Source organism: Aythya marila (genome assembly GCF_965140915.1).
Source record: "Aythya marila genome assembly, contig: HAP1_HAP1_SCAFFOLD_47, whole genome shotgun sequence".
NCBI lineage: Eukaryota > Metazoa > Chordata > Aves > Anseriformes > Anatidae > Aythya > Aythya marila.
In genome coordinates, this window is record NW_028137568.1 from 1 (window position 1) to 26720 (window position 26720).

The window sequence follows — 26720 nt, forward strand, 5'->3', positions numbered from 1 at the left end:
TTCGTGCGCTGCCCCTGCTGCCCCCAGCGCTGCTGCTGCCCCGAGGCCCGTGAGTTTTTCACCGGGGGGGGCGGTCCTTGAGGCGTTGGGGGGGTTTGGGGGGGCTGCACGGGGGTTTTGGTTTTTTTTTGGGGGGGTTTCTGGGTGCCTGGGGTGCTTTTCGGGGGGATGAGAGGGGTTCTCGCATGCCTTGGGCTGTTTCTTTTTGGGGGGGTCACACCTTCATCACTTTTAGCGGGGGTCCCTTGTCCTGGGGGGGGGTCCCTCGACCTGTGGGGGGGCTTTTTGGGGTCCTGGGGTCCACCTGGAGGTCCTTGTTTTTTTATTTGGGGGCGTTCTGGGTGCCTGGCGTCATTTAGGGGGTGGGACAGGGGCTTCTTGTATGCCTTGATCTCTTTTTTGGGGGGGGGTCCCTCAACTTGGGGGGGCTTTGGGGGTTCCTGGGGTCTGCCCAGCTCTCCTTGTGTTTCTGGGGGGGGGTCTTTTGACTTGGGGGGGGGGGCTTTTTGGGGTATCCCCATTCCCCTTTTATTTGTGGGGGGCGGTTCCCTTTTGGGGGGGGTTAGGGGGCTTCTTGCACACCTCGATCCCTTTCTGGGGGGGGTCCTGGGTGATTTTTTTGGGGGGGGGATGTCCAGGCTCACAGGCTCACCCCCTGCCCCCCCCCGCAGTGTACCTGGCGGGGAAGGCAGCCACCTCGGGGGCCAGCAGCGTTTACGGGGGGTTCTACGCCCCCCCCAAGGGCCCCCCCCCGCCCGCCATAGCCCTGGAACCCATCAGCAACGGCTACGGCTACAGCGGCGCCTCGGGTGAGTGCCTGGGGGGGTGTGGGGACGATCGTGGGACCCCCCCCCAAAATTTTGGGGTGCTGGGGGGTCAGTAGTGTCCCCCCCTCATTTTGGGGGGCTCGCTGACCCCCCCCCAATCCTCCCCCCCCCCAGTGAGCGGTCACAGCTCCCAGGTGCCCCTGCTGCGTGACACCGACAGCAACCTCGGATCAGGTAAAATTGGGGGGGGTTAATTGACAGCTGTCAATCATTTGGGGGTGATTTATGGGGGGGTCTTTGCCTGTCACTGGGCGCCTGAGCAGGGTGGGAAGCTAAGCAGGGTCGGCCACGTTGCGGGGCTGGATGGGTGACCTGTGCGTGTATTTCTTGGGGGGGGGGGGCGGGCTGGACTCCTGGGTCCTGTCTCCCACCCCCCCATAATTTCCCTCCCCCGACCCCCCCCCAGTCCCCGCAGCCCCCCCCGTGGCCCCCCCCTCCATGCGGGTCCTGCGCTACCTTGAGGACGAGCTCAACGCCTTCGAGCCCCACGGCCGCTACCCCCCCTCGGGGGCAGGTGGGTTGATTTTGGGGGGGTGGAGGGGGGCAGTTGGGAGCCTGGGGGGGGGCAGTTGCCTCCCCAAGGGACCCATTTGCCCCCAGGATCTACCCCCCACCCCAGATATTCCTTTTCTTTGTCCCTATTTTCTTTGTTCCCCCCCCTCCCCAAAGACATCAATCCTTGCTCTTGACCATTTTACCCCCCCAAAAAAACCATTTTTTCCCCAAAAATCTCTCCCCCCAGGTGCCCCCAGCGACATCAGCTCCCTGCACGAGGCCCCTGATGCCTGGGCCCCCCGGGGGCGCCCCGTGTCCCCCCCCTGCAGCCGCTCCCCACCCCGGGGCCGCTGGCACTCGGTCGAAGATTTGGGGAGCTCCAGGGGGGGCTCGCCGCCCCCCTCCCGGCCCCGCTCCCGTTCCCGTGACGATCTCCTGGGGGGGGCCGCCCCCCTCCCCCGCCTTCCCCCTGTGGGTCCCCCCGGACCCCCCCGGCGTCTCCGCAAGGTGAGGGGGGGGCTCCCATGGGTGCTGGGGGGGGGTTGTATGGTGGTGGATTATTTTTTTTTGGGGGGGGTGTGTGGGTGGAGGCTTTTTTAGGGGGTCTGGGGGGGGCTTTGGGGTATGTGGGGGCGGTCCTTGAACTGTGGGGGGGGGTTGAACTATGGGGGGGGTCTGGGGAGTTTGTTGGGGTTTCAGCCTCCTCCACTGACCCCCCCCTTAATGTCTGCCCCCCCCAGAACGATGCCATGAGCCGTGAGAGCCTGGTGGTGTGAAGGGAAGGATGCTGCCCCCCCCCCGAGGATGTCTGGGGTCCCTCCCCCCCTGCGAGACACCGGGGTCTCATCGCCCCCCTCCCCCCCCGTGCCGGCGCGGTGGGGGGGGTCCCAGTGTCCCCGGGGGGGGGCTGGGATCTTCTGGGGCTATTTTATTTTTTTTTAAGTGCCTTTTTGGGGGTGCCCCCCCACCCCCCCACTCAGGGCTTTGTACAAAATAAAGGTTTTAGAAGAAAAACGAGCTGACACCTGGTTTTGGAAGGGGGGGGGGGGGGGGTGATGGATGTGCTGTGCCCCCCCCTCCGGTGGTGACTTGGCAATTTTTGGAGGTCAGCGAAAGGGGGGGGGAGGGGGGCGGGGCCTGGCCGGCGGCGTCGCATCAGCATCGCATGGCTGCACCGGGGCACGCGGCAGCGCCGGGTGCTGCTGCTGCACCGTGGGGCTGCACGGCAGCGTTGCGTTGCACCTTGCAGCCCTGCAGCTGCATTTGCTCTGCATTGCACCCTGCCAGCTGAATTTAGCTTGCTGCAACGTGCTCCCGCGTTGCACCCCTGCAGCTGCATTTGCACCGCTGCGTTGCACCTTGCAGCTTTATTCGCATTGCTTTGTGCATTGCATTGCATTGCAGCATAGCACGCCTGCAGCTTTATTTGCATTGCAGCACCGTGCCCTGCAGCTGCATTTGCACCACTGTGTTGCACCCTGCAGCTTTATTTGCATTGCTTTGCGCCCTGCATTGCATTGCAGCACCCCCCCCCGCACCCTTATTTGCAGTTTCACCGCACCCCTGCAGCTGCCTTCGCCTCGCACCGCTGCTTTCGCACCCCAGCAGCTGCCTCAGGCCCTGCTGCGTTGCCTCGCGCCCCCCGCATGACGTCACGCCGCCCCATGACGTCACAGCCCCCCGTTACATCACGCCTCCCCCCTATCCCCGTGCTGCGGGGCGCCGCGGGTCCCGCTCTGCGCATGCGCAAGGGCAGGGGGCCGGGAGGGGAGGGGGGAGCGCCGAGCGCGTGCCGCGGCGCGTGAAGCCGCCCCGCCCCTCTTCCCCCCAAACCCCGCGCAGGCGCAGGAGCCGTCCGGGGAGAGGGGGCGTGGCCTGGCCCGGCAGGGGGCGTGGCCAGAGGGTATAAAAGGGGGAGGCGCGGCGGCGGCGCCGCATTCGACGCCCGGCGGCGCGGGAAGGGGGCGGTGCAGGTGGGGGGGGGGCGGGGCTGGGGGGGGGCGAATTTGGGGCTGGGGGGGGGCAAAATTGGGGCCAGAGGGGGAAAAAATTGGGGCCGGAGGGGGGGGCCGTGAGGGGGTAATTGGGGTCGGGGGGGGGGGGCTTCTTGAGGAGCCTGGGGGGGTTCTGGGGAAGTTAGGGGGGTTTCGGGGGGGGGGGGGGCTTTGGGATGGGGGGACGCGGGGTGGGGGGAGGCTCTGGGGGGGGCAGGGGCTGGGGGAGGAGTTGGGGAGGGGATTTTGGTGGGGGGGGGGTCCGGTGAGGGATGTGGAAATTTGGGGGGGGGGGGGATGGGGACATTTGGGGGGGGTCTTCAGGGGATGCTGGGGGTGGGGGGGGCACTTTGGGGACCGAGTGACACCGGGGGGGGGGCAAAAGGGGAGGGGGAGACGGAAACATTTGGGGGGGGGTCCTCGGGGGGAGCTGGGGCTGGGAGGGGGACTTTAAGGACCAAGAGAAAGTGGAAGGGGGGGGGGGCAAGGTCGCTGCGTCCCCCCCCTGTCCCCCTCCCCCATCCCTGGCAGTGGCGGACGTGCGGAGCAGCCTCGTGCCCCCCCCGCCCCCCCCGTGACGTCAGCACCGCATCCACCCCCCCCAACACCCCCCCCCAATGGCACAGCGGTGACACCGAGTGTGTCCCCCCCCCCCGCCCCCCCCCGGTGCCATCTGCCACCGCTCAAAGCCGATCAGGGGCTTAGAGCCGGGGGGGGGCACCGGGGGGGGGCACCGCGGTGTCACCCCCCCCTTGTTGCCCCCCCAGGGGTACGCAGGCAGTCACCATGGCAGAGCTCACCATCGGCATCAATGGGTAAGACCCCCAGCTGCTAATTAACCCCCCCAGCTGCTAATTAACCCCCCCCACACTACTAATTACCCCCCCACACTACTCCCTACCCACCTTTACTCTCCATTAATTCCACTTCCCTCTGCCTGTCCCTCCTCCTAACAAACTTTTTTCCTTTCTCCTCATTTAAATCCTTTCCTTAATTACCCAGTTGCCCCCCCATTAATTAATTAACCCCCCCCGTGTTAATTAACCGCAGCTTCGGCCGCATCGGCCGCCTGGTGCTGCGCGCCTGCCTGGAGAAGGGGCTGCGCGTGGTGGCCATCAACGACCCCTTCATCGACCTCAACTACATGGTGAGGGGGGGCCTGGGGGGGCTGTGGGGACCCCCCCCTAATTAACACACCCCCTCTAATTAACGCTGACCCCCCCCAGGTGTACATGTTCAAGTACGATTCCACCCACGGGCGCTTCGGGGGCGAGGTGAAGGCGGAGGACGGGAAACTGGTGGTGGACGGGGCCGAGATCAGCGTCTTCCAGTGGTGGGGACGGTTTGGGGACATGGGGGGGGGATTTGGGGACACTGGGGGGGGACACAAGGGGGTGGTGGGGGCAGTGTCCCCCTGGGGAGGGGGTGACACCGAGACCAGCACCCTTGGGTGGGGCAGGGGGATGTGTGTGGGGGGTCAGAGATGCCCCAGGGATTTTGGGGGAGGGAGGGGGGGTCCCTGGGTGTGTCCCCCCCCCAGTGTCACCATCCTTGTCCCCTCTGTCCCCAGCATGAAGCCCAGCGAGATCCCCTGGGGTGACGCCGGCGCCCTCTACGTGGTGGAGTCCACCGGGGTCTTCCTCACCAGGCCTCGGCGAGTGTCACCGGGGGGGGGGGACACGGGGACACTGTGGGGGGGGGGACAACCTCTGGGGACAAGGTTTGGTGGGGGGGGCACCTTTTGGGGACAGGAGCTGGTGGCCCTCGGGGATGGGGTTTGGTGGCCATCAAGGACGGGGTTTGGTGGCCCTCGGGGACAAGGTGGTGGCCCTTGGGGACACGTCGGTGATCCCCCTGTCCCCCCCTGTCCCCCCCCCAGGCCCACCTGCAGGGTGGCGCGCGGCGCGTGGTGATCAGCGCCCCCTCCCCCGACGCCCCCATGTTCGTCATGGGGGTCAACGAGGACACCTACGACCCCGCCACCATGCCGGTGGTCAGGTGAGGGGGGGGACACACAATATGGGGACACCTTGGGGACAACGGCGTCCCCGTGGTGACGTGTCGTTCCCCCCCCCCCCCCCCAGCAACGCCTCCTGCACCACCAACTGCCTGGCGCCGTTGGCCAAGGTCATCCACGACAACTTCGGCATCGTCGAGGGGCTGATGGTGAGCGGGTCCCGGGGGTGGGGATGGGTCCCCCGGGGTGGGGACGGGTCCCCCAACGTGTCCCCGTGTCCCCCGACGTGTCCCCGTGTCCCCAGACCACGGTGCACGCCTACACGGCCACCCAGAAGACGGTGGACGGGCCCTCGGGCAAAGCGTGGCGCGACGGCCGCGGCGCCCACCAGAACATCATCCCCGCCGCCACCGGCGCCGCCAAGGCCGTGGGCAAGGTCATCCCCGAGCTCAACGGGTGCGTGTCCCCCCCTGTCCCCTCCTGTCACCCCCCTGTCCCCCCCTGTCCCCTCCTTGGCACCTCCGGCCATCTCCCCGCCACTGCCGTGGTGCTGCTGGGGGGCTGACAGCCACGGGGTGCTCAACTTGGGGGGCTTTGGGGTGTCACCGGGGTGTCCCCAAAGTGTCACAGGGTCGCTGGGGTGTCCCCAAGGTGTCACAACATCCCCGGGGTGTCCCCAAGGTGTCACAGGGTCCTTGGGGTGTCGCGGAGGTGCCACCGTGTCCCCAAGGTGTCCCAAGGGTGCAGCCCCTGTTCCCCGGAGCTCCCCGGGGTGCCGCTGTGGGTGCCGGGTGCCACCCCACCGTGTCCCTGTTGTCCCCGCTGTGTCCCCAGGCGGCTGACGGGGATGGCGTTCCGCGTGCCGGTGGCCGACGTCTCGGTGGTGGACCTGACGTGCCGCCTGGCCACCCCCGCCTCCTACGGGGACATCAAGGACGCCGTCAAGCGCGCGGCCGCTGGGCCGCTGGCCGGGATCCTGGGCTACACCGAGGACCAGGTTGGGGACAGCGTTTGGGGACAAAGGGGGCGGAAATTTGGGGACGTTGGGGACCCCCCTGAGGGTGACGCCGCCGTCCCCAGGTGGTGTCGTCGGACTTCGTGGGGGACAGCCACTCGTCCATCTTCGACGCCGCCGCCGGCATTGCCCTGAGCGACAACTTCGTCAAGCTGGTGGCGTGGTGCGTCCCCGAGTGTCCCCGAGGGGTGGCACCAGGTTTGTGTCCCCCCCACCCCAAGGTGTGTGACGTTGTCCCTTGTGTCCCCCCCCCCTACAGGTATGACAACGAGTACGGGTACAGCAACCGCGTGGCCGACCTGCTGAGCCACATCTACTCCCGGGAGATCTGAGTGTCGCCGTGTCCCTGTCACCGTGTCCCTGTCACCGTGTCCCCGCCGTCACCAGGACCCCCCCCAGTCCCTGGGACACCCCCCTCGTGTCCCCATGTCCCCGCCCCCCCCACTCGTGTCACGGTGGCCCCAGTGTCGCTGCGTCCCCCTGGTGGGGTCACCGTGGCACCCTGATGGTGTCACCGTGACTCCCTGGTCGTGTCCCCAGTGTCACCAGTATGCCCCCAGTTGTGTCCCCAGTGTCACTGGGACCCCCAGTGGTGTCCCCAGTATGCCCCCACTCGTATCCCCAGTGTCACCGTGACCCCCCACTCGTGTCCCCAGTGTCACCAGTATGCCCCCAGTTGAGTCCCCGCTGTCACTGGGGCACCCCCCTGGTGTCCCCGTGTCCCCATCCCGTCCCCAGCCCCCCCCAATAAAGTTCCCACCCGAGACCGTGTCCTGCCTGGTGCTGGTGCTGCCTGGGGGGCGTGGCCTCGCCGGGAGGGGGCGTGGCATTGCAGGGAGGGGGCGTGGCTTCACGGGAGAGGCGTGGCGCCGCGTTGCTGCGGGATACCGACTTGCTGGGGGGGGCGTGGCCTCACTGCGGAAGGGCGTGACCTTACCGGGTGGGGGGCACGGCCTCGCTGCGTGGGGGGGGCGCGTGACGTCACCGGGGGCGTGGCGGCGGCGCGGGGCGCGCTGGGAGTTGTAGTCCCGCGAGGGGGGGGCGGGGCCTTCCCGCCGTGCCCCGCGCGGGCAGGGGAGGGGGAGGGGAGGGGAGGCGCGTCCCCGTGCGCGTCCCCGCGGCCGGTGGCGGTGCCCGGCGCGTGCCCGGCGCCATGACCCTGTTCCACTTCGGGAACTGCTTCGCCCTGGCCTACTGCCCCTACTTCATCACCTACAAGTGCAGCGGGCTGTGCGTGGGGGACTGGGAGGCGCTGGGAGGGACTGGGCCTGACTGGGAGGGGACTGGGGGGCGCTGGGAGGGAGTGGGAGGGACTGCGGGGTACTGGGAGGGACTGGGGAGAGACTGGGGGGCTCTGGGCCTTACTGAGGGAGGTGGAATGGACTGGGGAAGGCCTAGGAGGGACTGGGTTGTACTGGGAGGGGGGTAGGAGCACAGGAGGGGGACCAGGAGGGACTGGGGCATACTGGGAGCAGACTGGGGCAAACTGGGGACGCTGGGCTACACAGGGAGGGGCAGACGGCTGAACTGGGATGCACTGGAGGGAGAAAGTGAGGGTGTTGGGGGGAACTGGGGCTCCTGAGAGGGCTGGCGGGGGGCTGTTACTGGGGAGCACTGGGACGTACTGGGATTTACTGGGATTTACTGGTCCTGCAGCTCGGAGTACAGCGCCTTCTGGCGCTGCGTGCAGGCGGGGGCCACCTACCTGCTGGTGCAGCTGGGGAAGGTGAGCCCGGCACCCTTGGGTGGGGGTCCCTGGGGGGGTCCCTGGGGACTTGGGGGACCCCCCCCCGAATTTTGGGACCCCCCTAACCCCCCTTTTCCCCCTTCCCCCCCCAGATGCTGTTCCTGGCCACTTTCTTCCCCACCTGGGAGGGTCCCTCGGGCGGCTACGACCTGGTGGGGGTAAGTCTGGGGGGGAGGGGGGCTATAGGGGCACTGTGCCCCCCCCCATATGCTATATTTCGGGTGTCCCCCCCCCTCCAGGAGTTCCTGAAGGCCACAGTGGATGTGGCCGACCTGGGGGGGCTGCAGCTGGCGCTGGGCAGGGGCGCGGGGAAGGGGGAGCACCGCATCCTGGTGGCCGCCATGGGCTGGGCCACGGCCGAGCTGCTCACCTCCCGGTACGTGGGGGGGGGTCTGGGGGGGGCTACGGGGGTGTATGGACATCTATAGGGCTTGGGGAGGGGTGTATGGGACCCTATGGGGGGCTAGGTGGGGTTGGAGGGGGGTGTGGGGGTCTTACAGGAGGGGGGTGAGGGGGCTATAGGGAGGGTTGGAGGGCTGGGGGGGGGTCTATAGGGGATTTTGGTGCCTATAGGGTGGGCGTAAAAACCTATAGGCGCCCGTAGGACAATGTAGGGCCTTTTGGAGGGGGTGGGGGTCACCTGTAGGGACCTGGGGACCCCTATAGGGGGACCTGTGATGGATTCAGGAGAAGTGGGGGGTTCTATAGGGGACTGGGGGGGGCTATAGGGGACTGGGGGGTTCTATAGGGGGCTGGGGGGGGCTATAGGGGACTGGGGGGGGGGGCTGGGCCTGTTTTTGAGGTTATTGCCCCCCCCAGCTGCGTCCCGCTGTGGGTGGGGGCGCGCGGCATCGAGTTCGACTGGCGCCACGTGCAGATGGGGCTGGACTCCAACATCAGCCTGGTAAAGGGGGGGGGGTATTTTTTGGGGGGGGCAGGAATCCCCTTTTATTGCGGGGGATCTGCCCCAGGGAGGGGCAAATGGGGAGGGCAAAGTGGGGGTGGGGAAGTGTTCCCTGGGGGGGTTATTGCCTTTATGGGGGGGCTGTTGTCCTTGGGGGGGGGCTGTTTTCCTTAAGGGGGGTGGATATTGCTCTTTGGGGGTGGGTTATTGCCCCCGGGGGTGTTATTGCCCCCCCGGTGACGTTGCCCCCCCCAGGTGCGCCACGTGGCAGCGGCGGCGCTGCTCTGGGCCTCGGGGCGCCACGACCTCCCCCCCCGCCTGCGCCTGCCCCTGGGGGGGCTCCTGGTGGCTGCTGCCTATGAGGGCTTCCTCACCGGGTGGGCGGGGCTACAAGGGGGAGGGGCTATAAGGGGAGGGGCTACAAAGGGGGAGGGGCTATAAGGGGGCGGGACATGGGGGAGAAACGGGGTGGGGCTTCCTCGGGATGGGCGGGGCTACAAGGGGGTGGGGCTACAAGGGGATGGGGCTACAAGGGGGCGGTGCCACAAGGGGGAGGGGCTACAATGGGGGGGCAGGACCTGGGGGAGAGACGGGGGAGGGGCTGAAGGGGTGGGCGGGGCTTCTCGGGGTGGGCGGGGCTTATGTGGGTGTGGGTGGGGGTTATGCTGGGGATGGGCGGTCCCTTGGAAGTGGGCGGGGCTTGTCTCCAGAGGGGAGGGTCCCTTGGGCGGGGCTCGGGGAAGGGGGCGGGGCTTGAGGGAGGGGGTGTGGCTTCCAAGTTGACTCTGGGAGGGACCTCAGTGGGGATGGGCGGGGCCTCGCCCCCCCGGAGGGGGCGTGCCCCACTGAGGCCCCGCCCCTTTTTCCCACAGGTGGGCAGGGCAGGCACTGGCGCTGGGGCCCTGGGGGGCGCTGGGGGTGCGGGCGCTGGGGGCGGCGGCGCTGGGGCTGGGGGCGCTGCGGCTGCTGGTGCCCCTCCTGCCCCCCCCCTGAATAAAGCCCGTGGTGTCCCCGACTCCTTTATTGTCACAATTGGGGGGGGTACATTTTTTTTGGGGGGGGTCCTGATGTCCTGGGGGGGGTCCTGGAGTCCTGAGGTGGGTCCCGCTGTCCCTGGGGGGGGTCCTGGAGTCCTGGGGGGCGTCCTGGTGTTGTGGGAGGGGTTCTGAGTGTCCTGGGGGGGGCGGAGGTGGGGGCAGAGACCCCCCCCATTCCCCTTGCAGGGCGGCAGCCTCAGTAGTAGAGCTCGCGGTCCCACCAGCCTGGGGGGGAAATGGGGGTGAGGGGGGGGGTCCTGGGACCCCAAGGGGGGGGTCCAGGACCCCTGGGGAGGGGCATAGGACCCCTGGGGGTGGGGGGGGGACTGACTCCCTGGGTGCCGCCGCACTCCCAGCTTGCGGATCTCGTCGTAGATGAGGATGAGGAGGCCGAAGGGCATGGGCACAAACCACCACTGGAACCTGCAGGGAGGGGGCGCTCAGGGGGGGGCCTGTTTGGTATTATTTTGGGATGGGGGGGGGACGGGGGGGCCCACCGGATGGGCATGAAGTTGAAGATGTTGGGCATCCCGGGGCAGTAGCAGAGGAAGCAGCCGATGGACACCTGGAAGACGATGGCGATCACCAGGATGTGGTTCCTGCCGGGACACGGGGGGTGGGTGTAAGACGGGGGCCCCTATAGCACCCATGGGTGCCGGGGGGGTCCCCGTAGCCCCCCCGTAGGCACCGGAAGAGGCCCTGCTGCAGCAGGGAGAGGCGCCGGGTCTTGCGGATGAGGACGTCGGCGATCTGGCACATCTCGATGCTGATGAAGAAGACGGTGTAGCACGTGTACTGCTGGTAGCGGCGCTGCTCGAAGGTCTGCGGGGAGACTGCGGGGTCGGGGGGGGGCCGTGCGGGGACCGTATAGGGCTGTTTGGGGCTGTATAGGGCCGTGTGGGGGCTCAATAGGGCTGTATGGGGTCCATATAGGGCTCTATGGGGCTGTATAGGGCCATGTGGGGGCAGTATGGGGCCGTGTAGGACCATGAGGGGCTGTATGGGATCCATATAGGGCTCTATGGGGCTGTATAGGGCCATGTGGGGGCAGTATGGGGCCGTGTAGGACCATGAGGGGCTGTATGGGGCCATATGGGGCTGTATGGGGTGTATAGCGGCTGTATGGGGGCCATATGGGGACATGGGGGGGCCACAAAAGGCCGTATGGGATCCATATAGGGCTGTATGGGGTCCATATGGGGTCATATGGGGGCTGTATAGGGGACCTACGAGGCCGTGTGGGGCTGTATAGAGACCATAAGAGGCCACACGGGGGCCATATGGAGGTGTATGGGGCTGAACAGCGACCACCTAGGGCCAAATAGGGCCAAATAGGGCCGCACGCACCCACTGCTGCCCGTAGCTGTCCTGCAGCTCCTGCTCGTGGGTGTCCTCCCAGCGCGGGCGCAGCCCCAGGCAGAGCAGCGGCCACCACCCCTCCTGCGCCATGGCCACGAAGTAGTCGGTGAAGCCGGCGAACGACTGGATGGCGCCTGCGGGGACGGCGGCGGGCACGCTGTCCGTGGGCCCCCCACACCCCCAAAACCCGCCCCCCTCTACCTCCGGGGAATGGGGGTCCGGGCCCCGCCACCCCCTCACCGATCTGGAAGTAGGAGTAGGCGGCCAGGGGCTCGTTCACCAGGCGGTCGCGCCGGGGGTTGCGCGGCTTCAGGTGCATGATGTCGCTCTCGGCGCGCTCGTAGGCCAGGGACACCGAGGGGAACTGCATTGGGGGGGGGAAAACTGGGGACGTGGGTGGGCTGGTGGGGATGAGACGCGGTGGGGGGGACGCCGGGGACTCACGATGTCGGTGCAGAGCTCGATGAAGAGGATGGTGATGCAGCCCAGCGGCAGCGGCACGCTGGCCGTGATGTAGATGAGGTAGGGCGTCAGCTCGGGGATGTTCTTGGTCAGCGTGTAGGCGATGGACTTCTTCAGGTTGTCAAAAATCAGGCGGCCTTCGCGGGGGGGGGGGAGGGCGGCGGGGTCAGCTGGAGGTCAGTCCGTCTCTCTCCCGCCCCCCCCATTTTTGTGTGTCCCGCGTCCCACCTTGCTCCACGCCGGTGACGATGGAGGCGAAGTTGTCGTCCAGCAGGATCATGTCGGCCGCGTTCTTGGCGGCGTCGGAGCCGGCGATGCCCATGGCCACCCCGATGTCGGCGCGCTTCAGCGCCGGGGAGTCGTTCACCCCGTCCCCTGTCACCGCCACGATGGCGCCCTGGGGACACGAAATTTAGGGGGGGGGAGCGCTGGGGTGCCCCCGATATCCTCCCAGTGTCCCTGCACCCACGCAACGTCCCCAGCTCCCCCAAACCCTTCGCATCATCCCCGTGTACCCAGTGTCGCCCTCTTCCCCAACGCCCCCCCCGTGTCCCCAGTGCCCCCCCAGTGTCCCCACCAGCCGCTGGCAGCTCTCCACGATGACAAGTTTCTGCTGCGGGGACGTCCGGGCAAAAACCATCTCCGGGTGGGCGCGCAGGATCCCCTCCAGGACGCCCGGCTCCATGCCAGCCAGCTCGGCCCCCGTCACCACCCGTGCCCGCGCCTGCCTGCGGACACCGGACACTGGGTTTCCCCGGTCTGGGGGTTCCCCCCGTCACCCCCCATGCCCCTGGGGATGTCGGGTCCCACCTGGGGTCCACCTGCTCCAGGGGCACCCGCAGCCGCGCCGCCACGTCCTCGGGGGTCTCGCTGCCCTCTGAGATGATGCCGACGGCGGCAGCGATGGCCTTGGCCGTGATGGGGTGGTCACCGGTCACCATGATCACCTGGGGGGGGGCGGGGACGGACAAGGGGGACGCTGGCGTGGTCCTGCTGTGCCCTCACACCCCTGTCCCCATCTCCCCCCCTCCCCTTTATCTCCTCGCTCATCCCCATCCCCGTGTCCATTCCGTGTCACGTCCCCTCCGTGTCCCCCCCGTCCCTCCGTGTCCCCCCCATCCCCTCCGTGTCCCCTCCGTGTCCTCCCCCGTCCTCATTTCCCTCCCCATCCCCTCCACCCCCCTGTCCCCATGTCCCACCCTGATGCCCGCCGTGCGGCACTTGAGCACAGCGCGGGGCACGGTGGCCCGTGGGGGGTCGATCATGGCCACCAGCCCGGCGAAGCAGAGGCCCACGGCCACCTCGGGCAGCGCCTCGGGGTCCGTCCCTGCTGCCACCGTCCCTGCGGGCAGCCAGCGCGCGCAGAACCCTGGGGACACGGCAGAGACAGGGGGGTGCTGGAGCACGACCCATTTCCCTCCCCGTGTCCCTGTGTCCCCCTCCCAGCCCTGTTATGTCCCCATATCCCCCATGTCCCTGTTCCCCCCACAGTCCCATTATGTCCCCCATTCCCTCCATGTCCCACTATGTCCACGTGTCCCCCCGTCTCCCCCCATGTCCCTAATTCCCCTCCCAGTCCTCTTACGTCCCCCATTCCCCCATGTCTCCCCATTCCTCCCCACATCCCCACTCCCCCCCACGTCCCCCTCCATCCCCCCCTCCCTCCAATACCCCGCTATCCTCCCCATGTCCCCAACTCCCCCCACGCCCCACCACGTCCCTGCTATCCCCACACCCCACCGCACCCCTCCCCAGTCTCCCCCACGTCCCCCCCCCGGCGCCACTCACCCAGGACGCGCTCCCCGCGGCCCCCCAGGTCGGCGTAGGCCCCCTCGAAGGCCTCCCGCCACTGGGCGTCCAGCGGCAGCTCCTGCCCCTTGATCATGACGGTGCTGCAGCGCTCCAGCACCCGCTCGGGGGCCCCCTTCAGCACCAGCAGCTGGCGGTCCCCCGCCGCGTGCACCGAGAGCTGCAAGGGGGTCCCCTCCCGGTCACCTCCACCCAACCGGCGCCCCGGGGGAGTCGTCCTCTCCTCCCCATCCCCCCTTATCCTCGGTGCCCCGGGGTGGGGTCCCCACCTGGAACTTGTTGGTGGAGTTGAAGGGCAGCTCGGCCACCTTGGGGAAGCGTCCCCGCGCCTCCGACACCGTCCCCACCGTCACCTCGGCGAATTTCAGCAGCGCCGTCTCCGAGGCGTCGCCGATGACCTCGCGCTGCGGGAGCACGGGGCTTGGTGGGGTCCTCTGTGGGGGTCCACCGAGCCCATGGGGCCCACCGAGCCCACCACGGCCCCTCCGTGGCCCCACCTTAGCCACGGGAACGTTCTCCTGGCCAGCCTTGAACTGGGCCCTGTTGCAGAGGGTGACGACGCGGCTCAGCAGCGTCCACGTCTCCGACGACTGGTCGAAGCTCTGACCTGGTGGAGGGGACGTGGGTCACCGTGGGGGGGGTCCCCAGCCCGGGCGGAGGGGGAGGTGGGGGCGCCCGGCTCACCCGACTGGTCCTCGGTGGTGTCGGCCGTGTGGATCTGGTTGTCAAACCAGAGGTGCGCCACCGTCATGCGGTTCTGGGTGAGGGTCCCGGTCTTGTCGGAGCAGATCACGGAGGTGGAGCCCAGCGTCTCCACCGCCTCCAGGTTCTTCACCACGCAGTTCTTCCGTGCCAGCCGCTTGGCCGTCAGTGAGAGGCACACCTGGGGCAGGGGCACCCTGTCAGGGCTCTGGGGAACCCCGGAGGTCCTTGAGCCCCTGTGTGATCCTTGGCATCTTCTGGAGCTCCTGCGGTGGCCTTGGAGCCACAGGGACCTCCTGGAGGGCACTGGATACCCACAGACCCATGGGGGACCCCTTGGGCCCGTATGGCACCCACATTTTGTGGTGGACCCACGGGGACTTCCCGGGTCTCATGGGATGTCCGAGGACCCATGGGGAGTCTCAGTCCCCTGTAGCACCCATGGGACCCACCCACAGCCCAGGCTGCCCTACAGCCCCTCCCACAACGCCCCAAGCCATACTGTGACTGTGGCCAGCAGCCCCTCGGGGACATAGGCCACGACGATGGCCATGAAGAAGACCATGGCACGGAGGAAGGGGTATCCGATGACCATGGCCACCACGAAGAAGGTGGCGCCGAAGAAGATGGCGAGGCCGGCGATGATGTCGACGAAGTGCTCGATCTCGATGGCGATGGGCGTCTTCTCGTTCTCCACGCCCGAGGCCAGGCTGGCGATGCGCCCGATGATGGTCCGGTCGCCCGTGTTGATCACCAGCCCCGTGGCCGTCCCTGCAGGGGAAGCCTGGGTGTCAGGATGGGGACCGGCTGGGACACGGGGTGCCCGGCTGGCATCTGGCCCACCTTCCAGGCACATGGTGGAGAAGAAGGCGATGTTGCGGGTCTCCAGGGGCGAGTCGTGGGTGCACTCGGGTGACCGCGTCTGCGGCTCGGACTCCCCCGTCAGCGACGAGTTGTCCACCTGGGAAGGGGGGGGGGGGAACACACGGCTCAGCCCAGGGTAACCCAGGCCTCCTGGTGCCCATTTCCCCTCCGTCTGGCCCCTGTGCCCGCGCCCACCTTGCAGCCCTGGGCCGAGATGATGCGGATGTCTGCGGGCACTCGGTCCCCACCTTTGATCTCCACCAGGTCCCCAACCACCAGCTCGTTGGCGTTGATCTGCAGCTTGTCCCCTTCCCGGATCACTGTGGCTTGCTGTGGGTGACACAGGGACCCTGTGGGATGAGGGACGGGGTCCCATCGCGTGCCTCAGGGGTCCAGGTCGTGGGTACACCCCCCTCACCTGGGGAACGAGGTTCTTGAAGCTGGCAATGATGTTGGTGCTCTTGAACTCCTGGTAGTAGCCAAAGCAGCCGGTGACGACGACGACGGCAATGAGGGCGATGGCGAGGTAAAGCTGGGGGGGGGGGTGAGGGAGAGAGGATCAGGCCACAGGACAGCTCCCACAGTGGGATCCCCCTCCCAAAACCCATCCCATAGAGGTGGTGAGGACCCCAGTGTCCGGGCGTCCCCACCAAGGGGATCCAGGCATCTCCCTGGTCAAGATGGACCCGGGTGTCCCTCTGCCCTCAATGTGTCCCAGCTCCCCAAAGGGTCCCAGGTGTCCTTACACCTCCAGAGGGCCCCAGAAACCCATATTCTCCCCCCAAAAAGGGTCCCTGGAGTCCCCCCCCCTCCAGCACCACAAAGGGACCCAGGCATCCAGAAGGTCCCAGGAACCTGGGGACTCCCCGGAGCCACCCACGTTCCCCTCTCCCAAAGACCCCTGGCTTCCAGGTGTCCCCCCACCAGGTGCCACCCCCCCAGCTCTCCGCCCCAGGCGTACGTTGTCGGCGCTGCCGCGATCACCCTGCCCCTCCTGCACGCCGTAGGCGATGAGGCAAATGGCCGCTGCCACCCACATCAGGCACTGGAGCCCCCCGGCCAGCTGCCGCCCGAACTTGACGCACTCCGGGGTCCCCCGGGGGGGGCGCAGCTCGTTGGGGCCGTCCCGCAGCAGCCGCTCAGCCGCCACCGCCCCCACCAGGCCCTGGAGGGGTCAGCACGGCTGTGAGGTCAACAGGGAGCGTGGCGGTGGTGGGGTTGAAGGGTTGTGGGGTTGGTGGGGTCAACAGGGCTCATGAGGGTCTTGGGGTTGATCAATGGGGCTGAAGGGCTTTGGGGTCAGCAGGGTCAACGAGGCTGATTGGGGTCAACGTGATGGGGTTGTTAGGGTCGGCACGGGTCATAGGCCGGGGGCTGCTCACCTTGGTGATGCTGGTGCTGTACTTGGCCTCCAGGTCGGGCAGTTCGAGCTTGTGGTCATCCTAGGGGCACCAGCCTCAGTGCTGACCCCTGGACTCCGCGTCCTCCGGTGTCCCCCAGTATTGCCCAGTGACCCTACCAGTGCCCTATGGACCTGCCCAGTCCCCTCTCGACCCTTGACCCAGTCCTCTGCAATGCCCCCCCCCCCCCAGTCCCTTCCAGTGACCCATTAACCTGTGTTGACCTCCCAGTCTCACCAGCTGACCTCCCAGTGCCCTCCATTGACCCTCCCCAGCCCCTTACCAGTGTCCCCCACTGGTTCCCATTCTCTCCCAGTGCCCCATACCACATCCATCTCCTTCTTCATGTCCTCCAGCCGCTCCTGCTTGCGGCGGCCACGGCCCTTTGGTGCTTTGGGGGCGGCCGGGCCCCGTGGCCCCAGCTCGTAGCTCTCCTGGGGGTGAGGAGTTGGGGGTCAGAGGGTCAGCTGGGGTTGGGGGTGGTCCCTCCACCCCCCCCCCCCAGCATCCCACTGCCATCTCTCCCTTCATTTCCTGCCTCCTCCTCTCCCTCCAGGTGTCCTGCTGTCTGTCCCTCCACCCACCCATCCCTCTGTCCATCCGTTCTTCCTTCTCATGGCTCATCTCCATCATCTCCATCTCCATCATCTCCATCTCCATCTCCCCCACGTCTCCCGCCCCCCCCAGCCCTCACCTCCTTCCCCATGGCGGCTCTTGGTGGCTCCCAGCAGCTCCCAGTGGCTCCCAGTCTGCTCCCGACCTCCCTTTATAGCCCCGGGAACCGCCTCAAGGTGACCTCGCCCTGGGTCCCTCCTGCAGCGGGGGGGCACTGGGTGCCCGGGTCCCCTTGGAGGGACGCTGGGGGCAGGGGGCCAGGATGCCTGGGTGCCCCCTGTGCTCCCTGAGGTGCTCCTCCCTGAATCCCCTGGGGGCAGAGGGTTGTGGGGCTGCCCCACTGAGGAGCAGGGAGCCTGGGTCCCCCTGGAAATTAGGGTTGGGGTCCCCTTGGTTTTGGGATTGGGGTGGGGGGCAGCAGGAAGCTGGGGTTTGTGTGGGACTCTGGGGGACACCCGGGTCCCTTGGGGGGGGGGGCAGCAGGGTGGGCTCCCAGACACCAGGGTCCCCCCCAAGCCCAGGTGCCCTCAGAGTGCCCTTGGTGCTCCTGCTCCCTGCCTCCCCCCCCCCCCCCCCCCTTATCAGTTGTGTTCTTATCAGCCTGGGGAGGGACGGATGCTAGGTCCTACCTGTCGCTTAGTTAATGGTTAATTACTGATAGCTTATCAGCCTCCTCCTGGTGCCTCGGTGGGGGGGGGGGGCAGTGGGGGGCATTTAGGGGTCCTGGAGAGGTTTTTGGGGACCCAGGTGGTGTGGGTGTACCCCTCCCTGAAGTGTCCCTGGGGGGCTGGGCTCCCGTCATGCCCCTCTCTGCCCCCGTGATCCCCCACAGGGGAACTGAGAACATCTGGGCTCCCATCTGCCCTGCTCGGCTCCCCAGGGAACCCCAGCGAGGCAAAGGGGGTGGGGATGTTAATGGCAGGGGGCTGTGGGGGTCACGGAGACCCCTTTGGGCAGGGGGCCTATGGGGTGGCACCAGGGGAGCCCGTGGGGTGGTTCCAGTGACACCCAAACCCCTTGGTTCCCTTGGGGCTAGGGGGGGAAGGGGGGGGTCTGTGGGGTGGTTCCCCAGGACCCCTTGGGCTGGGGGGGGTCTATGGGGTGGCCCCCCAGAACCCTGGGACCCCTGGGGTTGGGGGGTCTGTGGGGTGGCCCCCGGACCTCTTCCTTCCCTTTAGAGCCACGTGCGTATGGGGAAGCCCCGACAGCAACCAAGACCCCTGGAGAAGGGGGAAGGAAGTGGGCTCGGCTGCCTTTGAGCGGGGGAGGACATTGGCACCCGGATGCTTGGGCCCCCCAGTGCCCCAAAGGGGCGGGGAATGGGGATGGGGCCAAACGCAGACACTGGGCACCCCTAACGCCTGGGTCCCCCAAACTCGTGGGTCTCACCCCCCCGTGCAGGGGCTTTGGTCTCCCCAGCCATGTGGTTCTTCATCTGCCTCTTCTTCCTCATCCCAGGTAGGAACTGGGGGGGGGGGGGGGGCTTTTGGTGGGGAAGTGGGGCCCCAAAAAGGGTGGTGGGTCCTGGGGCAGACGGACAGGGGGGCTCCACACGGCTCTGGGGGACCCTGCTGGACGGGGTCCCCACTGGGCAGTGCTGGGGGGGGAGGGTGCCAGCTCTGGGGTCCCTGCTGCCCTTGGCAGGTGCTGCCCCAGCCGTCTGCCCGAAGCCAGTGACGGGCCCGGAGGAGGTGGTGGCTGAGCTGGGCTCCTGCGTCCTCATCCCCTGCCGCTACAACCTGTGCCAGGTGGGAACCAGCACCCGCCTGCCTGTCCTGCGCTGGCTGCAGAAGCCTGTCTATGACTACGACCGCCGCGACTACGTGGGGGGGCTGCTGGTGAGCACCGCCAGCGGTGCCACCAGCTCCAGAGCCAGGATCAGGCTGGCGGTGTCCCCCCGGCCCCACGCCCCCACTGCCACCACCGCCTATGCGGAGGGGGACTGCAGCCTGGTCCTGTCCCACGTCCGGGCTGAAGATGCCGGTGAATACGGGCTGCGGCTGGAGGCCAACGGCTCTCGCCCCAGACATGAGCTGCGCTGGTTGCACAAAGTCATCCTCAACGTCACTGGTAGGGACCGGCTGCCCGCTGTGCCCCCCCGCTGTGCCCCCGTTGTTACAACCAACACTACACTGGTGCCTTTTGCAGATGCCCCCCCTGCTCCCCACCTCTGGCCAGACCCACAACCCCTCGTCGAAGGGCACACGACCACCCTGGGGTGCTGGGTGCCCCCTGCCTGCCCCGAGGACACGGTCACCCTTGCCTGGGATGGGCCAGCCTCCAAAGTGGCGGGGGCAAAAGTGCAAGCCTGGACCCCTCCAGACCACGCTATGGTCCCCTCGGCCATCAGCATCAGCTTGGACTTCAACCCCACCTGGTACCATGACAAGTCCAACCTCAGCTGCCTCCTGCGGGGGGCTGACGGGAAGACTGTGGCCCAGGCAACCCGCCAGCTCCAGGTCCACTGTGAGACTTGGGGGTGTGCATATGTGCATCCCTAGGGGGTCCTGGGGTGGCTACGGGGAGGGGGGGGTTGGTGGAGATATGTGTTTCTATGTGGCTCTGGGTGGGCCGAGAGAGGTCCCTGGGGTGGCTATGAATGTTCTGGGCATCGACAGGGGGCTGAGGGGATCCCTCAAAGGTCCGGTGGGGACCCTCCAGGGTGTTCTGGAAGGATTGTGGAGGTGCCTGGGGTGTCTGTAGGGTTCTGGGGAGAGCATATTGGGCTTGTACTGCTCCATACTGGTCCTTACTGGTCCCACCAGATGCTCCGCGGGATGTGCGGGTGGAGGTGATGCCGACATCCCGAGTCCGTGAGGGCTGGGAAGTGACACTGAGCTGCCGCGACTCTGCCAACCCCCCGTCCTTCGCCTACTCCTGGAGCCTGAACGGCCTGGTGCTGTCCACCAGCACGGCCAAGCTCCTCCTGCGGTCAGCCCAGGTCCATGATGGCGGCACCTACCGCTGCCGTGCCACCAACGCCGCGGGGTCAGTTGAGTCCCATCCCACCGTCCTCGAGGTCTACTGTGAGTAGGACAAGCTGGTGGCATGGGGGGGAAGGGGGAGGTGGTTGCATGGGGGAGGGCACAACAGCTGCCAATGACGCCAAGAGACACCCCTTGACCAACCTGCTAATCATCCATAGCCCCAGCCCTTGAGGAAGCTCCGTCACCTCTAGCCCCATCCTTTGGGGTCCCGATGCCCGTCCTTGCTGGCTTCACCCCTTCCAAGACGCCTGCCCGTCTCACCCCCTCCTTGTCCCAGGGGATGCCTGACAATTCCCCTTCCCTCCTCCCCTTTCTGCCCCCGTGCGCGTGGCTGTCCTACCACTGCCCCCAACCCATATGGCTGTCCCTAGATGCCCCGCGGGATGTGCGGGTGGAGGTAACGTCCCCCGTCTGTGAGGGCAAAGAAGTGACGCTGAAATGCCACGACTCTGCCAACCCCCCGTCCCACACCTATGCCTGGATCCTGGAGGGCCAGATCCTGCCTCACAGCTCATCCCAGTTCCGTCTGAAGCCGGTCCGGGAAGTGGATGGTGGCTCCTACCGCTGTCAGGCCACCAATGACATAGGGACGGCTGATTCCCCCCCAACTTTCCTTGAGGTCTACTGTGAGTGAGGCAAGATGGTGGTACAGATGGGGGGTGGCCTAGATGGCCACAGGGCAGACAGGGTGGTGGTAGGGGTGGCCGAGATGGCCATAGGGTGGCCAAGAGGTGGGCAGGGTGGAAGTAGGGGTGGCCTAGATGGCCATGGGGTGTCCGAGGTGGTATGAAGGGGTGGTCTAGGTGGCCGTGGGGTGGCCGAGGGGGTGGTAGGGGTGGCCTAGATGGCTGTGGAGCAATCAGGGTGGTAGTAGGGGTGGCTTAGATGGTCAAGGCGGTTACAAGGTAGTCAAGGTGGTAGTAGGCATGGTCTAGATGGCCCCAGGGCATCCAAGGTGGTAGTAGGGGTGGTGTAGGTGGCCATGGAGCAGTCAGGGTGGTAGTAGGGATGGCCTAGACGGCCACAAGGTAGTCAGGGTGGTGGAAGGAGTGGCCTAGATGGCCATGAGGTGGTCCGGATGGTGATAGTGGTGGCCTCGATTGCCACGGGGAGGCTGAGGTAATGGTAGGGGTGGCTTAGATACCCCGGGGGTTCCCTGCCCTAACCCCACTGCCCCACACCAGACCAGCCCAGGAATGCCACCCTGACGGTACTGAACCCCCTGCCGGTGCTGGCGGGGACCCGTGTATCGCTGCACTGTGAGCTCGGCCCAGCCCACCCGCCTCCGTCCACCATCCAATGGCTGCGCAACGACCACCATCAGGCCTCCACCACCGACCCCATCTTCAGCTTCACCGCCGAGCCCACCCGAGCCAGCACCTACCGCTGCGCTGGCAAAAACGTCGCTGGCTTCACCCAATCCCCACCCCTTGCTGTCATCGTCTGGTGTGAGTGGTGGTTTCAGGACACCCGCCCAGTCAACACTGGGCTCCCCGTGGGGCTTTGTGCCCTCCGTGTTTCGTGCCTCCTCGTTGCCGTTCTGCCCCCAAGTGGTGGTTTTGAGACCCTAAAATTACCATTTTGGGTTCTTCCAACACCACGGGAAGGTTTCAAGCCCTGTCATGGCAGTTTTGAGACCCCCCCCCCCTCCTCCAGCCCTAAATGATGGTTTCATTGCTCCTATCCCCCCTTACCATTTCATGAGTGCTCAAGGGACAGTTGTAATCTCCCAGTCACTATTTCAGCCCCCCAAAAATGTTGGTTTATCTCCCTACAGATCCACCCCAGGCTGTTTGGATGCGTCAGAGCCCCAGGGGGGAGCTGGTGGCCGGGAGAGGCCCAGTGTGGCTACACTGCGAGGCTGGGGTGGCCGAGCCCCCCCTCTACAACATCAGCTGGTTCAAGGGGGGGCAGCGGCTGCCGGCCTCTGGCCCCAGCCTGCTGCTGCCTGGTCCTGAGCCCACCGATACTGGCACCTACATCTGTGAGGTCCGAAATGTCGCAGGGGCTACCCGCAGCGCCCCCACCACCCTCAACATTCTCTGTGAGTTACAACCCCCTCCCTTACCAGGGTCTGGGTGAGGGACCCTGACACCTCCAAAGTGACCCAGGGGACCCCAGGGTGTGGGTGAGGGACCCCAACACCCCCGTGGGACCCAGTGGGACCCCAATGTACCCAGTGGGACCCTGGTGGCCGTGCCCCCCACCGGGGAGCTGGGTCCTCAGGCACTGATGCTGGGTGCAGTTGGGCCACGGTCGGTGGAGCTTGTGCCGGATCCAGGAGAGGACGTGTATGAGATGACCAACGTGGTCCTGCACTGCCGCGTGTCCGCCCAGCCCCTGCCCGATGTCTTTGAGTGGTTTCGTGATGGTCGAACCCTGGGCCGGGCCTCCAAGGACCGGTGGGTGCTGAGTGCCGTGGGCATCCAAGCGTCTGGACGCTACCGCTGCCGCGCCACCAACTCCATCACCTCTGCCGACTCCCCTGATGTCACCATCACAGTCTACTGTAAGGGATATGGACACCCTTGGGATGTCCTCCTGGCCTGTGTGGCCGGGAAGGACACGAGTGTCTTCATCTTCCCGTTGCCTCTCCCTTGTAGACACCAGGGCCACCATCCTGCGGAAGACCTTCCTGGGCCTTGGTGTGGGGCTGGGCAGCCTCCTGCTGCTGGGTGCCCTTGGGTGCTTCCTCCGCCGCCGGTGAGACTGAGCACCCGGGTGTCCAAGCATCACTGCTGCTCCCTGGCTACCTGGGTGCTCCTGGGGCCCCCAGGTGCCACCGCGTCAACCCTAGGGGACCCAGCTACCCAAGTGTCCCTGCAGGTGGCAGCGGCAGATGGCAGCTGATGAAGAGCCGGTTGTGGAGCCGTCGGGGACCTTCTTCCTCCGCAACAAAAAGGTAGCAGACCCCTCCCCGCCATGGCCACCTGGGTCACTCTTGGTGACCCACAACCACACCTGGGTCCCTCCTGCAGCCTCGGCCACCTGCGTCCCCACAGCCACCCCACAGTGCTGATGACACCATCAGTTACTCATCACTGGTGTCCCCTCCTGGCTCTGGACCTGTCCCCAGGTAATGTTTCCCCCCTCCAGTCTTTCCCTTTCTGGACAGGACCCCTGTTTTCCTCCCCCCCCTCCTCTATCCCATTGTTCACTCTGTCCTCGCACAGGGTGCAAGGGGACACTGTGGTCTACAGCGTCCTCAAGAGGAACGACGGAGCTGCGAAGGTACCCTTATGTCCCCACCACGTCACCCTGTGTCCCTCCATGCACCCAGTGTCCTTGTCACCCCCTGCGTCCCATCACATCCACCATCTGTCCCCCCAGGCCACCGAAGGACATGACTATGAGAACGTCCCCTCTGGTCCCAGGAGCAGAGCTGGGGACAGGGACGGGGACAGGGACGGGACACTGCTCTATGCTGCTCTGGCATTGTCCCCCCCAGTGACAGCCCAGGAACATGCTGGGGGCATGGAAGATGCTGTTGAATACGCAGCCCTGAGGCACTGAGACTTTGGGGACATGGGGACACCAGGATGGAGGAAGGTGGCCACCAGGGTGATGTGGGGACATCAGGAAATATCCTCTGGGACATGGGCAAAGTGGGGATACGGCGATACAGGACAATGGCCACTGCAGAGGACATGGGAATGGGGGACGTGGGGACTCGGGCAAATGGCCACCACAGAGACGTGGTCACAGGGGGAGTGACAGCCTGATGGTGACACCGAGGGCAGGGGGACATGGGGGACTCCAGAGGTGTGGGGCATGGCCTCGACCATCGTGACATGTCACCGTGGGGGGGGGAGGGGACACACACATGCAAAACCAATGCCAGGACCACAGCCACCGCTACCCTTGGACACTTGCCAGGACAGGGACATGCTGGGGACATGTCACAGCCACCGAGGGAGCTGCCACCAGCAATAAATTCCTCCTCTGGGTTAACCGAGTGTCCCCTTTCCAGCCGTAGTGGCTGCTCCAGTGGTCACACTGTGGTGGGGGGGGGGGAAGAAGGAGAGGAGAGGCAACTCAGGTCCCTTGGGTGCTGGAGGGCAGGGATGGGGGTATTTATTCTTGTCCGTCCCTCCCCGCTGCTGTCCATCCATCTGTCTGCTGCCACGGTAGGGTTCATTCTCCTTCTCCTTTTCAACAGCCCCCCCTTGCCCTCTCTCCCAACCTGGGCTCCCCAGCCCGGAGCCACCATCTTCCCCCCCCCCCCCCCCGATCTTCTGGCACCCCCCAGATTACCTTGGAAGCCCCCAGCCACCCTCCTAAGACCTCCACCCCCAACCCAGGGACCTGCTGCCCTGAACCCTGGTAGACCCCAACCACCGTTGGCCACCCCGAGGGAGCCTGAGCAGATCGCGGTCCCCATCGGCTGCCCCATCTGGAGGCCCCACCGGATCCTGGCTGCCATGTCGGCCCCCCCCCTCGCCATCAACCACCGCCTGTGCCTGGTGGTCTACGCCGGTGCCTTCACCCTGGGGCTGCCCCTCAACCTGGTGGCCCTGGTGGCCCTGGGGGTGGCGGCGCGGCGCCGACGCCTGCTGCCCGCTGACGTCCTCCTCCTCAACCTGACCGTGGCCGACCTGGCGCTGGTGGCCTCCCTGCCTGTCCGCATGGCTGAGGCTGCCTGGGAGGCCACCTGGAAGCTGCCCCCGGCCCTCTGCCCGCTCTTTGTCTTCCTCTTCTTCACCAGCATCTACCTCACCACCCTCTCCCTCACTGCCCTCAGTGTCGACCGCTACCTCAGCGCTGCCTTCCCCGTCCAGTACCGCCAGCGCCGGCGCGCAGCCCACGCTGCCGTGGCTGCCGCTGGCTCCTGGGCAGCTGCCTTGGGCCACTGCAGTGTGGTCTACGTGGCTCAGCCCGGCCCGGCGGGCAACGGCACGGCCTGCTACACCCGCTTCGCCGGCCCGCAGCTGGCCACCTTGCTGGCCCTCCGCCTGGAGATCTTCCTGGTGCTCTTCTGCCTGCCCCTGGCCATCACCGCCTTCTGCTACGGCCGCCTGGTCTGCATCGTGGCTGCCCTCCCCACCGCCGCCCTGGGCAGGAAGCGGCGGGTGGTGGCCCTGGCAGCTGCCACCACGGCGGCCTTCGTCCTCTGCTTTGCCCCCTTCAATGTCTCTCACGTGGTGGGGTACCTGCGGCGGGAGAACCCACCCTGGAGGGCCTACGCCGTGCTGCTCACCACCCTCAATGCCTGCCTCGACCCCCTCATCTTCTGCTTCTCCTCCACCGCCCTGCGACGGGGCCTCCGGCAAGTCTGGGATGCGATGGGGCTCGGTTCGCTCCGGGCCAGGTGCCGGGCACCCTCTGAGCGAAGCGGGGGTCTTCCTGGGGGGGCTGGAGGCGAGGCATTGGGCTTGTTGGCGTGTCTGGGGGTCGGTGGCGCTGAGCTGGAGGCATCTCAGGGGGCTTCAGGCCTAAGAGAGCCCCAAGGCGGGGCTTTGGAGGCTTGGGGCAGCTGTGGGGGTCCCCAGACATCTGGGGATGGGCTTGGGGGTGACAAGGGGCAAAGCCAGGCTGGAGCTTCTGGGGTGGCCGTGGGTCCTTGGGCCGGGCTCTGTGATCTGGGTTGAGTCAGCCCCTTCCACCCTTCCCCGTTCCCTTGCCTTCACCACCTCCCCCCGAAGGTTCAGGGCCATGGGGGTGTATGTGTGTGTGGGGGAAGGGACATGGATGCCTGGGTCCCCTCCTGGTTCCGGGAGAGCCAAGTGGGTGAAGGTACGGGACGGGCTGGGAACCTGGGCGCCTGCATCCTCTCCAAGCTCCAGGAGAGCCAAGTGGGTGAAAGGAGGATGGGGGAGGGGAAATGGGGGGGGGTGGGGGTGAGAGCATGGTTTCCTCCGTGGTTCCTCCCCTCCCAGAAAGCTTCTGGGGGCTCTCCGAGTGCCCTGGGGCTGTGCTGGGCAGGTGCCCCCTCCCCGTTATCAGGGCAGCGCCTGGGGAGGGGGCACTTCCCCGCTGCCGTCCCCGATGGCCAGGCAGGACCCTAACCCTAACCTAACCCTAAGGGCCCTCCCCAGCACCCCAACCGCAGGGGTCTCCTGCTGCGAGCCGTGATCCCAGGCGTCTGGGCTGGCCCCTAACTCAGGCGAGCCGTGGCACCAGGAAGGGGGGGTGTGGGTGGGTGGGGGGTGTCTCTCCCTCCCCCGTGGCTAAATAAACATCCCTCATCCAGTGGCTAAAAATAGCTCGGTGGCTATTCCCAGGCCCTTCCCCACCCTCTCTCCCCTCCCCTTCCCACAGTGTGTTCTCCCTCCCTCCCGTCCCTACCCTCCCTCTCGTCTGCCAGTTTGGTGACGAGGCCACCAGTGGGCCCTGGGATGCTGGGGAGTGTGGGGGAGGGGGAGATGGGGAAGGCCCCAGGGTGGCGATTGGGGGCACCCAGTGGAAATGGAGCCCTCCCCCCCCCCCCCCAGCTTCTCCCTCCCTCCCTCCCTCCCCTTCTGCTGGTTCCTCTGCGGACGTGTGCCCACGAACGTGGCTGCTGTCTGCGGTCAGGAAACTTCAAACTTCCTCAACGTCGTTCAAAGC

The 26720-nt window shown here is 66.8% G+C and overlaps 6 protein-coding genes across 8 annotated transcripts; 5 read left to right on the top strand and 1 right to left on the bottom strand.

Moving 5' to 3' along the window:
• Positions 1-671: 671 nt before the first annotated feature.
• Positions 672-2329, top strand: LOC309890627 (lipolysis-stimulated lipoprotein receptor-like; the record flags this gene model as incomplete). Its single annotated transcript, XM_082785050.1, has 5 exons — positions 672-809; positions 942-1001; positions 1234-1341; positions 1570-1829; positions 2063-2329. Coding segments are annotated over 5 exons (602 nt in total), but the record flags the coding sequence as incomplete, so codon positions are not given.
• A 943-nt stretch (positions 2330-3272) lies between these two features.
• Positions 3273-7040, top strand: LOC309890628 (glyceraldehyde-3-phosphate dehydrogenase 2-like). The gene is made up of 11 exons (XM_082785051.1): positions 3273-3295; positions 4084-4131; positions 4367-4463; positions 4543-4649; positions 4887-4974; positions 5196-5314; positions 5401-5482; positions 5578-5729; positions 6108-6270; positions 6354-6451; positions 6548-7040. The coding sequence occupies exons 2-11, from the start codon at positions 4103-4105 to the stop codon at positions 6618-6620; spliced, it is 1008 nt and encodes a 335-aa protein (XP_082641177.1). The 5' UTR covers positions 3273-3295; positions 4084-4102; the 3' UTR covers positions 6621-7040.
• A 316-nt stretch (positions 7041-7356) lies between these two features.
• TMEM147 (transmembrane protein 147) lies at positions 7357-9951 on the top strand. Its single transcript, XM_082785057.1, has 7 exons — positions 7357-7518; positions 7945-8014; positions 8128-8193; positions 8275-8411; positions 8855-8939; positions 9195-9316; positions 9812-9951. Exons 1-7 carry the CDS (start codon positions 7442-7444, stop codon positions 9930-9932), a joined length of 678 nt encoding a protein of 225 aa, XP_082641183.1. The 5' UTR covers positions 7357-7441; the 3' UTR covers positions 9933-9951.
• A 96-nt stretch (positions 9952-10047) lies between these two features.
• ATP4A (ATPase H+/K+ transporting subunit alpha) lies at positions 10048-17609 on the bottom strand. Of its 2 annotated transcripts, XM_082785052.1 has the most exons (23): positions 17267-17609; positions 16899-17006; positions 16555-16614; positions 16134-16337; positions 15591-15704; positions 15368-15502; positions 15152-15269; positions 14811-15079; positions 14291-14489; positions 14104-14213; positions 13876-14010; positions 13586-13766; positions 12997-13166; positions 12608-12744; positions 12375-12525; positions 12026-12194; positions 11780-11934; positions 11576-11699; positions 11324-11469; positions 10665-10798; positions 10474-10575; positions 10308-10399; positions 10048-10201 (listed from the first exon to the last, which is right to left on the bottom strand). In XM_082785052.1, the coding sequence occupies exons 1-23, from the start codon at positions 17276-17278 to the stop codon at positions 10173-10175; spliced, it is 3054 nt and encodes a 1017-aa protein (XP_082641178.1). In that variant the 5' UTR covers positions 17279-17609; the 3' UTR covers positions 10048-10172. The 2 variants fall into 2 exon arrangements, with proteins under 2 accessions (XP_082641178.1, XP_082641179.1); XM_082785053.1 differs by lacking the exons at positions 10048-10201; positions 10308-10399 and having other exon boundaries at positions 10496-10742.
• Positions 17610-18401: 792 nt separating this feature from the next.
• CD22 (CD22 molecule) lies at positions 18402-24331 on the top strand. Of its 2 annotated transcripts, XM_082785058.1 has the most exons (13): positions 18413-18645; positions 18832-19257; positions 19336-19653; positions 19953-20213; positions 20546-20800; positions 21359-21622; positions 21952-22218; positions 22420-22683; positions 22778-22877; positions 23001-23076; positions 23153-23250; positions 23348-23405; positions 23505-24329. In XM_082785058.1, exons 1-13 carry the CDS (start codon positions 18609-18611, stop codon positions 23685-23687), a joined length of 2607 nt encoding a protein of 868 aa, XP_082641184.1. In that variant the 5' UTR covers positions 18413-18608; the 3' UTR covers positions 23688-24329. The 2 variants fall into 2 exon arrangements, with proteins under 2 accessions (XP_082641185.1, XP_082641184.1); XM_082785059.1 differs by lacking the exons at positions 20546-20800; positions 21359-21622 and having other exon boundaries at positions 18402-18645; positions 23505-24331.
• A 162-nt stretch (positions 24332-24493) lies between these two features.
• On the top strand, positions 24494-26283 carry LOC309890631 (free fatty acid receptor 3-like). Its single transcript, XM_082785056.1, has one exon. The coding sequence runs from the start codon at positions 24596-24598 to the stop codon at positions 25760-25762; it is 1167 nt and encodes a 388-aa protein (XP_082641182.1). The 5' UTR covers positions 24494-24595; the 3' UTR covers positions 25763-26283.
• The last annotated feature ends 437 nt before the right edge of the window (positions 26284-26720 follow it).

Excerpts from the sequence above, each read along its gene's own strand:
- ATP4A (XM_082785052.1), bottom strand. Across the intron at positions 13,167-13,585 it reads CCGCGGGGAGCGCGTCCTGG|GGTTCTGCGCGCGCTGGCTG; the intron begins GTGAGTGGCGCC and ends CCGTGTCCCCAG. Across the intron at positions 12,745-12,996 it reads GCCGCACGGCGGGCATCAGG|GTGATCATGGTGACCGGTGA; the intron begins GTGGGACATGGG and ends GCCCCCCCCCAG.
- LOC309890628 (XM_082785051.1), top strand. The coding sequence starts at position 4,103 with ATGGCAGAGCTCACCATCGGCATCAATGG. Across the intron at positions 5,315-5,400 it reads GCCACCATGCCGGTGGTCAG|CAACGCCTCCTGCACCACCA; the intron begins GTGAGGGGGGGG and ends CCCCCCCCCCAG. Across the intron at positions 5,730-6,107 it reads GTCATCCCCGAGCTCAACGG|GCGGCTGACGGGGATGGCGT; the intron begins GTGCGTGTCCCC and ends CTGTGTCCCCAG.
- LOC309890631 (XM_082785056.1), top strand. The coding sequence starts at position 24,596 with ATGTCGGCCCCCCCCCTCGCCATCAACCACCGCCTGTGCCTGGTGGTC.
- CD22 (XM_082785058.1), top strand. The coding sequence starts at position 18,609 with ATGTGGTTCTTCATCTGCCTCTTCTTCCTCATCCCAG. Across the intron at positions 22,684-22,777 it reads TGTCACCATCACAGTCTACT|ACACCAGGGCCACCATCCTG; the intron begins GTAAGGGATATG and ends TCTCCCTTGTAG. Across the intron at positions 23,406-23,504 it reads GGAACGACGGAGCTGCGAAG|GCCACCGAAGGACATGACTA; the intron begins GTACCCTTATGT and ends CTGTCCCCCCAG.
- TMEM147 (XM_082785057.1), top strand. The coding sequence starts at position 7,442 with ATGACCCTGTTCCACTTCGGGAACTGCTTCGCCCTGGCCTACTGCCCC. Across the intron at positions 8,015-8,127 it reads TGCTGGTGCAGCTGGGGAAG|ATGCTGTTCCTGGCCACTTT; the intron begins GTGAGCCCGGCA and ends TTCCCCCCCCAG. Across the intron at positions 9,317-9,811 it reads TATGAGGGCTTCCTCACCGG|GTGGGCAGGGCAGGCACTGG; the intron begins GTGGGCGGGGCT and ends TTTTTCCCACAG.